Source organism: Nematostella vectensis, chromosome 2 (assembly GCF_932526225.1).
Source record: "Nematostella vectensis chromosome 2, jaNemVect1.1, whole genome shotgun sequence".
In the NCBI taxonomy this organism is placed as follows: domain Eukaryota; kingdom Metazoa; phylum Cnidaria; class Anthozoa; order Actiniaria; family Edwardsiidae; genus Nematostella; species Nematostella vectensis.
The window spans coordinates 6,330,346-6,343,987 of record NC_064035.1 but is presented as its reverse complement, the minus strand read 5'-3'; the positions used below and the strand labels follow the sequence as shown (position 1 = coordinate 6,343,987).

Here is a 13,642-nt window from a genome sequence, read left to right as displayed (position 1 = left end):
AGAGAGGATCGGAAGGGGGGCCTCGAATCGTTGAGCCCCTAGAGAGTGTTGAATCACCGTACTATTTCATTCTTTGATTTTTTTTATTCGGATCAATCACAGCATATCTTTTTAATTTTCTGACAGCGATGTATATTCATATATTTCTCTCAATCGTAACAGAAGACTATTCCAACTGAATACTACAATTTACTTCAAAACCGTGACCATTTCGCTTGATTCATTATTCCCAAGGGAAAAAAGCGTTCTCAACGTTCATTAGGATTGTTGGGAGCAGCTCTGCCTCGGGGTAGTTACGAAGGAGAATGGTTTTCATGGTAGAGTCCTTAATCCACTGCATTCCCTCTGGTGTGTACATGTCATCCGTAAAGTCGTCAGTTAGAAACCTGATATAAAGGGTAAAACAAAACGGTGCTGAAAAGTAGTAAGGGAATTTCAGTAGAAAATGGTAACAACTTACCTGAGCATGGTTAAATGGCAATAGCATGAACACATATTGTGTTTCGCGGCCACCGAAACAAAATACATTCGTCCAGTAAGCATAGCTAAGAGCATTTTTTTTTCTGCCGTCACTGTAAAACTATGATCAATAATAGTTACTAGAAATCCTATACCACATGTATTGCATTACCTGTCCGTCTCGAGACGCCGACTTGCCATCATCAGGAATAAGTTGAAAGCGGTCTCGCCAAACCCATAGCCATAGGGCCGAGGCTCCTCTGCAAGGCAGCCAATCAGAAGGTCCAGTTTCTCCATGTCGCCACAGTACATGTCTTTAAGAGCAGCCGAGTGGTGTTTGTTAGACGTTAGCTTCTCGAATGACTCCACGGGTCGCAGTTTCAGCTTTCGACGGAAGTCGTTAAAGCGCGGAACGCCTCGCTCTCGGTCCCGGAGAATATCGATGGTACCGAGGTCTACTGTCTGACAAATGAAGGTTACGTGATTTAAACTTCGTGATATTGAATTAATGAAGAAGTCTAAGGGGGAAGCAACGCGAGAGATCGGCGGGATTTATCTACCTTTAGGCTAATCTCTGTTCTTTTATAATTTCGATTTTATGAGATTCGAAATCCTCTCTAAATGTGAAAAAAGCTGTTCAAATGTCTGTAACCTGCTCCATCCACCTCTCCATTTGTACCACCCACCTCTCCTCATATTTGTACCACCCACCTCTCCTCATATTTTTACCACCCACCTCTCCTCATATTTGTACCACCCACCTCTCCTCATATTTGTTCCACCCACCTCTCCTCATATTTGTACCACCCACCTCTCCTCATATTTGTACCACCCACCTCTCCTCATATTTGTACCACCCACCTCTCCTCATATTTGTACCATCCACCTCTCCTCATATTTGTACCATCCACATCTATTATTTGTACCACCCACTTCCTGATATTTGTACCACCCACCTCTCCTTATATTTGTACCACCCACCTCTCCTCATATTTGTACCATCCACATCTATTATTTGTACCACCCACCTCCTGATATTTGTACCACCCACCTCTCCTTATATTTGTACCACCCACCTCTCCTGATATTTGTACCACCCACCTCTCCTGATATTTGTACCACCCACCTCTCCTGATATTTGTACCACCCACCTCTCCTCCCATTTGGTGCCAAGGCAACTTGAGGTTCATCAGCGCCTGTGGGTAGTTGAACAAGGTCAGCGCACCCGGATACTCCACACCGAACGTGTAAAGTAAGTCAGCAAACCCGTGCTCCTCGACGATCCCGCGGGCGTGCGCGAACGAGTATTTAGGCAACGAGTACTCGTGCCCTGTGTACTCTCGACTTCTGATATTACGCACGCGCAGTTGGTCCGGTAATAACGGATGCATGCGATACACTGCGACAAATTCTTCCGTCAAACTGAAGTTGACGCCGCGCATTTTCTTGGCGTTTCCCACGAGAGGGGTGATTCCGACGTCTGAGGAGATGTTATGGCTGTGAAGCCAAGCGAAGATCTCCCGTCCGGGCCTTAGTCCCCAGTTGACGCGTACGCCCTCACGCAAAGCCGTGTCGTTAAGTATGGCTGGCGTCCATTCAATCGTGTGGATTTTCACCATTTGAGCCACGTTAATTAGTCTGGATAATAAAGTGGCAGTCATTAAAAAGGAATGGTACCCATAAATAGCATGCATACCAAGAGTTGTTTGGTGTCGCGCGCATGATAAATTGCGCGTTAACCTCAGTTACCTCGGTACCTGGCTCTATCATCGTGGTACATTACCTGGATTTATCATGCTCTATCATCTTGGTACATTACCTGGTTCTATCATCTCTGTACATTACCTGCCTGGATTTATCATCTCGATACATTACCTGGCGTTATTATCACGGTAAATTACCTGGCGTTATCATCTCGGTACATTACCTGGCTTTATCATCTCGGCAAATTACCTGGCTTTATCATCTCGGCAAATTACCTGGCTTTATCATCTCGGCAAATTACCTGGCTTTATCATCTCGGCAAATTACCTGGCTTTATCATCTCGGTAAACTACCTGGCTCTATCATCTCGGTGCATTACCTGGCTCTATCATCTCGGTGCATTACCTGGCTATATCATCTCGGTGCATTACCTGGCTATATCATCTCGGTACATAACCTGGATTTATCATCTCGGTACATAACCTGGATTTATCATCTCGGTACATAACCTGGATTTATCATCTCGGTATATAAACTGGATTTATCATCTCGGTATATAAACTGGATTTATCATCTCGGTATATAAACTGGATTTATCATCTCGGTATATAAATTGGCTTTATCATCTCGGTACATTACCTGGATTTATCATCTCGGTACATTATCTGGCTTTATCATCTCGGTACATTACCTGGATTTATCATCTCGGTACATTATCTGGCTTTATCATCTTGGTACATTACCTGGCTTTATCATCTCGGTACATTACCTGGATTTATCATCTCGGTACATAACCTGGTTTTATCATCTCGGTACATTACCTGGCTTTATCGTAGAGTTTTTCGTCCGACCAATCAGGGTAGTGTCTGTGCAGCATATCACATATGGCGTTGTGTTCTCGCGTAAAGATGTTATGTAACAGGCTCAGACCAACCCACCAGTTTCTGTTAAAACCTTTGAGAAACGAACATTACATTAGCACACCGACAACCTTCGCATAAACCATTTTATGACTTCCCGTAGATTTTTTCCCGTACCCGTCATGTCGAGACCGGTATTTCTATCCAGCTTCAGTAGTCCTTTCGCGTCAAGTTCGAGTTTTCCGCCTACAAATGATCGCAATCTCTTGTTGGTAATTTCGTCACTTCCGTACAGTTGAGAGCCATCCCACCAGTGAGTGACGTCATTTTGATATGCTTGGGGAATTCCAGGTTCCTGACGAGCATTTTGGTAATAAGTAATTAAAACATACTGGACGTCCACCACCATGTGTGCTATAGGGCGGTATCACATATTGATATATGACAAAGAAATTTGAAAAGAACCTTCGAAAGCTAGGAAGGTGTGTCTTAACTATACTGTTGACAATTATCGTACGCGGTATACTAATGGTGGAGGGGGGGGCGTATTTGAGAGGGTGATATGCGTACGCGGTATACTCATGGCGAATGGGTACCGTGCTAAGGTGTGTATCATTTGTGCCTTACCTGTTGACAATTATCGGGTCTAGTGCGGGGTATACTCATGGCGGGCGCGTGTTTTGAGTATAGCGGGTCATGACCTTCTAGAGGAACCGAAATACGATTTTTTCGATCTTGATCCCCATGGTCAAACCAGTCATGGATCATGAATTGGATCCAGGAAGCGGCAAGCAGATTTAATTGCTTTACGGGGATAAATTTTGTCCTTTTCAGCAACCTACAAGAATAGATTCCACAAATTACTTTTTCAAATCAATCAATGACCGGTAATTCGACCCGGTCTAGATATATAGAGAATCTTTCGCGGCACAGCAGCATTTTGTGCAGGATTACTCAAACAATTACTACAAACTAGAGCCCATGTCACAACTAAAAGCTAAGAAGAATATAGTTTGTAGTCGTAAAATTTGCTGATGTACGTGGATTATCTTAAACCTCTTACCGCTGACTGATTTCTCGCGGATTTGGCTCCAGCATCTTATCGTCCTCGTAAGTGGAGTTAGGATTCACATTCCTGCTAAACCGGTATAACCGGCACCCCATAGCAGGATGCTTCAAGTCATTACACGTGCCGTCATGAGTTCTGCCTTCACGCATGCGCTCTGTACAGAACACTGCAATAGATATGATAAAGGGTGCATTATCATAAGCCCTTCCTCTTGCGCCTAATATTCATTGAAAAATAGCTGAGCGTACTTGTGCGGTAGACATCGACAAAGGTTCCTGAGCAACCACGGCTTCTCCATTCACAGCTCCAGGGGTCTTTCGGTGGACAATAGCCGCGGTGATAGGTACGCACAAAAGACTGGTACGAGTCGCCGCAGTAACATTTTTTGCATCCGTCATACCCGGAGAATGCGTAGTTCTGTTCACGGCAGTAACTGTGGATAGATTTAGGCACTTCCACGTTTAGTTGTCATACGATGTTTCTTTTTTTATGACGGCAGTAGGGAGGACTGACAAACATTGTGTCACAAAAACTCAAGTCGATGGCTCACCAATTACCATGTTTCACGTGCTTCCAGTATACATCTTTACTTAAAAGTGTTAAAATGAGGTCAATCTAGAAATAATAGAAAAATCTGGACGAGTCATTCTCTGGTAATACTGACCCGACTTGAGCAAAATTTGCACTTACTTACACGAACCTGACATTTTGTACCGGCCTCGTGTTAACATTGCGGGTTCCACTGTACCTACGTGCTGATAACTTCCAATTACGGTCTATACTATGAATTAAGTCGTGATACCTGACGCATTGACGAGCGGTCATTCCCGATTCCTCCAGGAGGTGTGGCATAGGAAGGCAATCATTGTTGTACATACAGCCAATGTGAAGTAAGCCTATAGAAGATATGCACAAGTTACACAATCATTGTTGTACATACAGCCAATGTGAAGTAAGCCTATAGAAGATATGCACAAGTTAGACAATCATTGTTGTACATACAGCCAATGTGAAGTAAGCCTATAGAAGATATGCACAAGTTAGACAATCATTGTTGTACATGCAGCCAATGTGAAGTAAGCCTATAGAAGATATGCACAAGTTAGACAATCATTGTTGTACATACAGCCAATGTGAAATAAGCCTATAGAAGATACACAAGTTACACAATCATTGTTGTACATGCAGCCAATGTGAAGTAAGCCTATAGAAGATATGCACAAGTTACACAATCATTGTTGTACATACAGCCAATGTGAAGTAAGCCTATAGAAGATATGCACAAGTTAGACAATCATTGTTGTACATACAGCCAATGTGAAGTAAGCCTATAGAAGATATGCACAAGTTAGACAATCATTGTTGTACATGCAGCCAATGTGAAGTAAGCCTATAGAAGATATGCACAAGTTAGACAATCATTGTTGTACATACAGCCAATGTGAAGTAAGCCTATAGAAGATATGCACAAGTTAGACAATCATTGTTGTACATACAGCCAATGTGAAGTAAGCCTATAGAAGATATGCACAAGTTAGACAATCATTGTTGTACATACAGCCAATGTGAAGTAAGCCTATAGAAGATATGCACAAGTTAGACAATCATTGTTGTACATGCAGCCAATGTGAAATAAGCCTATAGAAGATATGCACAAGTTAGACAATCATTGTTGTACATACAGTCAATGTGAAGTAAGCCTATATAAACATGCAGCCAATGTAAAAAAGCCTTTAAGAATATGCAGCCAATGTGAAGTAAGTCTTTAAGAACTTACTTAGCGAGAGCGCTCTAGCACATACCGACAACAGGGTCTTGGCAGGTTGGTTTGCGGTCACTTGACGGGTAGGCTTCAAATAGATTATCCCTCATGAGGAGTTCTCTCTTCTGGAGCTGATAGACGAGGATTAGGACGACAGGCATCTTCCACCACAAGTGAACACGGAGCAGCCATTCCTTGACCATCGCCATCAGGATCATGAGGCTCTGCATGTCCATGGCGATGACTCGCAATTCACAAGCTAGACATCATAGGTAAACAGGATACGATACAAGTAGTAGACACCAAGTAGTAGTAGGCTCACTACTCACAATACAGACATGATGTAATTCACGTAGTAGACACACGGCTGGTTCGCAGACCACAAACTAGACATTATATGGAACAAGTAGTTGACACTCAACTCTGGCACACAACTCATAAACAAGACGCGATACAAGTAGTAGACACCCCGAGGGCAAGTAAACAACTCAGCTACGCGACACACACGGACGCGAATGACAACGATAAAAGAGTCACAGAGGAGAAAGCTCTGCTCGCAGGGCAAGGAATCTTCAAATACTAGGCTTTTTCCATATGATGCCTATGACTGCGCACCCCCCCCCCCCCCCCCTCGGCCAATCCCGGGGACGCCTGAAGACAAACGCTGGCTCGCAAACTCAGAACCTAGACATGATACGATACAAGTAGTAGACACACGACGCTGGACTCGTAACTCGTATGCCACAATCTTTGTGGCATTTTAACTAACCATCCATGCAACGAACTTGGCAAAGTTCCATTGTCCTGCGGTAAAAAGCTTTATCATAGCTTTCGTACATAGGATATGTTTTGTGATAAACACACAGGCACAAGATAGATAGAATATTGTGGGATTTTGAGGAAATTACATGAAATATGTGTATCCGAGATTTTCTGTTTTGAACCAATCAAAAGAAAAAAGAATAGTTTTTCTTCATAATTTTCATAAGGTTCCCCACGTTAGATTTGTCTAATAGGCCATATTACACATACTAATAAATCCTAAAACTCAAATATTCAAAAACGTTTGGCATCATTTAGTTTTAAGTGTAACTTAATGTAACGAATATTAACAAAGGCATTTTTGACATACAAGCGTGCATATGCCGTTAGGTTGCCTAAGCATTACTTAAAATAATGAATAAATTGTATATTGAACAAACAAAAACCGAATCCATGATAGAAAGATGCTTTTTGGAGAAAAAAGTGGTTATAAGGAAAATTGTTGTAAATAACAACAATGTATAATTCTTGAAATGTCGTTCCCTGGTGGATTAAATCCGAGATAGAAGTAAAATAATATCCCTGAAGTTGGAATTAACCACTTTAATGCTAGAAAAGGTCCCTCGAAACCTTGTTTATACAGATTCAACCAATTCTACGTAGTATTTAAACGAGATAACGCAGTACAAATGTGTTTGCTGTAATGTCTTTGTTTATGGGATTGAAGTTTGATTACGTAAATAAGCAAGCAAAAGCTGCTTTACAGTCACAGGAATGGAACTTTACATTACACTTAATTTCCCACACATATAAACACAAAAACCTGCCATTTTTGCCATTTGGTTAGAAAAAGAAAAACAAAGAAAGAAAACTAGATACTGGTGATACCATTAACACATAACGATATCGAGGAAACACAATAAGAAAATATACCCAAATGCAGCTTGTTAGCGTCGGCAGCAGTAGGGCACACTCTTACGTGTCTTACTATGTGAACCGATTAAAAATCATAAGTTTACCACGTAAGCTAAACCATCTGGGTAAAGCGAGGACAAAATTTAAAACCGATTATTTCAGATGTACCTTTAAAGCGGTATTTTCAAGCTCTTCTTTACGCTGTTGCAGTCTTGTTTTACCAAAGGCACTCGCTGATCTTTGAATGTGTTCGCGGGACACCCCGTGGTATATACCTCTCCCAGGCGTCGGGCTTGTCTCACCACACTTCACATGCTTGCAACGCTATTGGCCAATACCTGAATGAGGCTTTTGTTTTGTACGTGTGATGGACGAATAGACTAAAATCGGATGAAAAAAAAAACAATTTGGCGTGGACTTTTTGTCTCCATAACTACGGGAATGATAAAAAGAAATGATAGCACACTAAATTACAATTGTATAAATCAACACAAGGTTGAAAAAGTATGTCGAAGGCCTCTGTGAAACAGAGTAGTTGCGCTGATGTTCCGAGAGTTAGTCCTTCGTCGGAGCGCAACTACACACAGAGGCGTTTAACACACCTTTTGAACCTTGTGTTGATTTATCCATTGTCTACACCACGCCTACGCAGACCATCTAGTTTTCCTACAGTTTGTCTTTAGTCTTTATAGTTATACTAAATTACATATGATGTCCCTACAGGCCAGCTGCTCCTATTGATTTGAAATATGTTATTTACCCGTTATCTGTGAGTGGTCTTGACTATTATATATCCCGTCTTTTTTCTCCTTTTTCTTTCCCTAGTAATATTTCTTTTCCCACAATCGGGGTTACGCATTTTTTAAATAAAGACGTCGGCGTATTGATAAAACGTTTTGGATACGTTTTATAGCAATGTCAATTTGTAGACGCATTCACTTCCATACTACTTGATAAAAAGTCATCGTTATTTACAACCAATTTATTTCCTGGTCCTCGATCATCAGTTTGTTCATATTGTTTCTACATCCGTTTGCATAAAGACTGTAATATCTTATTAAAACCAACATATTTTGACAGAACGGAAATAAATTCGTTACAATAAGACGACTTTTACTCCCTTTAAAGGATAACTTTCTGTCGAGTTTTCCTCAGTTCATTGCATTCGGTCGTTTTATTGACATCGAATAGTACATGCCCAGCAGCCCCAGCTGTTTCAATCATAAAACAATCCGAATCCCTTGAACATAAACTTGATTTGAATAAAATCCATAATGTATACTTTAGCAATAGCATGCGAAACAATCCAACCCAAGGGAAGGGATCTTTTAATAAGGGATGTTATAGTTGCTATTGCGTTAGAGTAACAAAAGATAAATGCTGTTTAAAGAAAGTCGAGCTATACAACCGTTTTTTCCAAACAACTCCAAAGGCGTGATTTTCTCTCACCGCCTGACGACGTATCATTGCATTGCATCAATAACGCTAACAAGGATCCTTAGAAAAAATTATATATAGCTAGATACATTTTTTTTCATATCAATGATAATTATCGCGTGTGTGTGAATACTAAAAAAAATCAATTAAAAAAATCACCAAAGAGTAAGGACAGCTGTCCTTTTGTACTAATGACGGTTAATTCAAACCGACCTCCCCTCTAAGACTGACCAGTTATCGTCATTTCGCTTTAGAAGCAGCCAGCATATATTAGAAAACACGGTGTTTTATTAAACACATTGCATTTGTATAAAGTCCGTTACACAGTGTACTGTTGGATATACCCTCCAAACAGTAGTTCGCCATAATTTACAGTCAAAATCCAGCTATAAATACACTATGAATACAGTACGCTATTTACAAACCTCTCAAAAACAAAGCTATGAATTCAGTGAGTTGAGGGAAAAAGAAATTTCGTGTTTTTAAGATTTTTATGGCACTAGGAATCTTTATTAGATCCCGTACTTTAAACCAAATACTTTCTAGAAATATTCGCTTATCTCAGCAATATATGGAGAAAGTTCTTTTTTTCTTCTGATAAGCGGGAACTAATCTAGTCGTCCAGCTGGCAAAGTAAGGCAACACCGCGCATGACCCAATGCTCTTGCGGCTGGTCGGATGGCAGGCGCATCTCCATGACAAAATTGGTAGAGTGTCCCGTGGTGGAAAGTGTACCTCGTCTCTCACTTGTCTTATACACTGGCGTCACGTAATGGGGCCGCTTCTTGATGTCTTCTGTTTTGCACGGACACAACCACATTACGGGCAACGAGTCGAATAGCACTTTGGCCTGGGATTCGCCGATCGCTCTAGTGTCGCGGTCCCAGCGTGCACCCTCCATAAACAAGCCGTTGACATAGACGCCGTCCTCAGGGGGAGTCTCGTATTTCTTATCCTCAAGCACCTCAAAGTCGAACGTCAGCAAGTCAATAGGGATGGTGTATTTACGCGCAAAGTTCTGTTTAGAACCCGTCAAGAACGCCTGCGTGAAGAAGAACCCGCTGATCCAGAAGACCGAAGGCGCACCATTATCATACCAGTCTTGCAGGAACTTGAGCCGAGCTAGCAGGTCGTTCACGTAGCTGCCAAGCGGTTTTAGTGACGGGTATGATTTTTTCATCCATAAACCAGGGATCTTGCCTTTCAGAATACCACTAACAACTTCTTCCAGCTCCGAAGACATCACGACAAGACCCTAACGAGAAAAGATAGCAATTTATTATCATGCCTCGGAAGGTACTTTGAATCATATCGATAAACGATTGCCTTTGTTTGACTACCGTTTTATGAGCATGACTGGAACGCTCCCTTATCTTATACAGAACTCTGATCTGCGAATCTACTGAGCGAAGCGCAACCTAAGCTAGCGCTTAGTTGAACACTGAACCACAATACGGCAGGGCGCATGTGGTACATCAAGACACAAAGTAGCTTTATCTACCTTGATTGCTTTCTGTATGTTGACGAGGCTAGAGCGCACCACCTTGATGAGCCTGTTGAAGCGCACCATCTCCTGCACCAGCACGGTGTTCATGCTCTGCGTGTACGTGGTCGGGAACTTCCTTAGTGCCGCGTCCGTGTCGAACTCATGCGGCATCTTACTGAGGATGTCCTCGGAAACGCTGGCGACGATCTCATCGTCAGACCGACCTCCGCCGGAAGAAGAGCGCGACTGGGTCAGCAGGATGCTGTTAAACAGCTGATGCGTCTCCTGCTGGTCCTTAGTGATGTCCGCATTGGCGTGCATTCCTGGTGTAAGAGAGAACACATTAGCGTGCATGTCTGGTGTAAGAGAGAACACATTAGCGTGCATGCCTGGTGTAAGAGAGAACACATTAGCGTGTATGCCTGGTGTAAGAGAGAACACATTAGCGTGTATGTCTGGTGTGAGAGAGAACACATAAGCGTGCATGTCTGGTGTAAGAGAGAACACATTAGCGTGCATGCCTGGTGTAAGAGAACACAGCGTGCATGCCTGGTGTAAGAGAGAACACATTAGCGTGTATGCCTGGTGTAAGAGAGAACACATTAGCGTGTATGTCTGGTGTAAGAGAACACAGCGTGCATGCCTGGTGTGAGAGAGAACACATTAGCGTGCATGTCTGGTGTAAGAGAGAACACATTAGCGTGTATGCCTGGTGTGAGAGAGAACACATTATCGTGCATGCCTGGTGTAAGAGAGAACACATTAGCGTGTATGCCTGGTGTGAGAGAGAACACATTAGCGTGCATGCCTGGTGTAAGAGAGAACACATTAGCGTGCATGCCTGGTGTAAGAGAGAACACATTAGCGTGCATGCCTGGTGTAAGAGAGAACACATTAGCGTGCATGCCTGGTGTAAGAGAACACAGCGTGCATGCCTGGTGTAAGAGAGAACACATTAGCGTGTATGTCTGGTGTAAGAGAACACAGCGTGCATGCCTGGTGTGAGAGAGAACACATTAGCGTGCATGTCTGGTGTAAGAGAGAACACATTAGCGTGTATGCCTGGTGTGAGAGAGAACACATTATCGTGCATGCCTGGTGTAAGAGAGAACACATTAGCGTGTATGCCTGGTGTGAGAGAGAACACATTAGCGTGCATGCCTGGTGTAAGAGAGAACACATTAGCGTGCATGCCTGGTGTGAGAGAGAACACATTAGCGTGCATGCCTGGTGTAAGAGAGAACACATTAGTGTGCATGTCTGGTGTAAGAGAGAACACATTAGCGTGCATGTCTGGTGTGAGAGAGAACACATTAGCGTGCATGTCTGATGTAAGAGAGAACGAAACACATTAGCGTGCATGCCTGGTGTAAGAGAGAACACATTATCGTGCATGTCTGATGTAAGAGAGAACAAAACACATTAGTGTGCATGCCTGGTGTAAGAGAACACAGCGTGTATGCCTGGTGTGAGAGAGAACACATTGGCGTGCATTCCTGGTGTAAGAGAGAACACATTAGCGTGCATGCCTGGTGTAAGAGAAAACACATTAGCGTGCATGCCTGGTGTAAGAGAGAACACATTAGCGTGCATGCCTGGTGTAAGAGAGAACACATTAGCGTGCATGCCTGGTGTAAGAGAGAACAAAACACATTAGTGTGCATGTCTGGTGTAAGAGAGAACACATTAGCGTGCATGCCTGGTGTAAGAGAGAACACATTAGCGTGCATGCCTGGTGTAAGAGAGAACAAAACACATTAGTGTGCATGTCTGGTGTAAGAGAGAACACATTAGCGTGCATGCCTGGTGTAAGAGAGAACACATTAGCGTGCATGCCTGGTGTAAGAGAGAACAAAACACATTAGTGTGCATGCCTGGTGTAAGAGAGAACACATTAGCGTGCATGCCTGGTGTAAGAGAGAACACATTATCGTGCATGCCTGGTGTAAGAGAGAACAAAACACATTAGCGTGCATGTCTGATGTAAGAGAGAACAAAACACATTAGCGTGCATGTCTGATGTAAGAGAGAACAAAACACATTAGTGTGCATGCCTGGTGTAAGAGAGCACAAAACACATTAGTGTGCATGTCTGGTGTAAGAGAGAACACATTAGCGTGCATGCCTGGTGTAAGAGAGAACAAAACACATTAGTGTGCATGTCTGGTGTGAGAGAGCACAAAACACATTAGTGTGCATGTCTGGTGTAAGAGAGAACACATTAGCGTGCATGCCTGGTGTAAGAGAGAACAAAACACATTAGCGTGCATGCCTGGTGTAAGAGAGAACAAAACACATTAGTGTGCATGTCTGGTGTAAGAGAGAACACACAAGCGTGCCTGATTGGGGTAAAAATGCCAAGAAAGAAACTTCAGATAGCAGAACCATCGCTGGAAAGGGGGCCACTTGTGTTTGTTAAAAGAAGGCACCGCATCCCAGACACAAACGTCTTGAGTACAGGCGTGTCGTAACGGATATCTCGGCAAAACATGAAAAAAGCCTAAACACTGAGTACAAGTCAAGATGTGCGTACTATACACAAAGAGCTATGTACCAAATATCTCTGGGTGGTTGATGAGCGGAAGACTGCTGGCGTACTATACACAAAGGGCTACGTACCAAATATCTCTGGGTGGTTGATGAGGGGAAGACTGCGCGCGTACTCAATGTACGTTTCGTAGTCCCCATCGTCCGGGGCGTAGTAATTTCCGCTTGGTGAGAACTTATAGCGATCGTCTTTGATGACACCAGGAGTGTAGAACTTGTTGAGGATAGTGAGCAGCGTGCGGCGGTCACGGTCATCTGTCACGCGACCTCCATAGTTACACTCGCCTGTCAGGTACTTGAGCGCCTCGTACTGTACCTCCTGGGCACGGGAACAGAAACACGTCACACAATCAGTCAAAAAATGCTATTGATGACGTGATACGATGACTTAATACGTGTATGTCAACAGTGATATGTTAACTTACATCGTATTTGTTCATGAACATATGCAGTTGTTGTACGCTGATACGCAAGTCGGTCTCGTTGAACTCATACGGGATGTTCCATCCAAGAGGACCGAACTGACGACGCTCCTGCACTAGCGCGTGGAAGAAGCACAAGCCGAATAACATCTTCTTGAACTGCGGCTATCAGTACAAACACATGGCAATTTTAATAAACAAACACACCTCCATCAACAC

General features: G+C 43.0%; 2 protein-coding genes across 2 annotated transcripts in view; both read right to left on the bottom strand.

Moving 5' to 3' along the window:
- Positions 1-69: 69 nt before the first annotated feature.
- On the bottom strand, positions 70-7,940 carry LOC5517943 (alpha-dioxygenase 2). The gene is made up of 11 exons (XM_048721094.1): positions 7,700-7,940; positions 5,895-6,113; positions 4,895-4,988; positions 4,341-4,525; positions 4,087-4,258; positions 3,651-3,861; positions 3,201-3,378; positions 2,985-3,117; positions 1,611-2,097; positions 632-921; positions 70-386 (listed from the first exon to the last, which is right to left on the bottom strand). Exons 2-11 carry the CDS (start codon positions 6,088-6,090, stop codon positions 224-226), a joined length of 2,109 nt encoding a protein of 702 aa, XP_048577051.1. The 5' UTR covers positions 6,091-6,113; positions 7,700-7,940; the 3' UTR covers positions 70-223.
- A 1,296-nt stretch (positions 7,941-9,236) lies between these two features.
- LOC5517882 (dynein axonemal heavy chain 7) overlaps positions 9,237-13,642 on the bottom strand; it is a 43,053-nt gene continuing 38,647 nt past the window's right edge. Inside the window, 4 exon segments of the mRNA XM_048721080.1 lie at positions 9,237-10,223; positions 10,470-10,777; positions 13,074-13,320; positions 13,427-13,588. Of these exon segments, the coding sequence (XP_048577037.1) occupies positions 9,582-10,223; positions 10,470-10,777; positions 13,074-13,320; positions 13,427-13,588 (1,359 nt within the window). The 3' untranslated portion in view covers positions 9,237-9,581.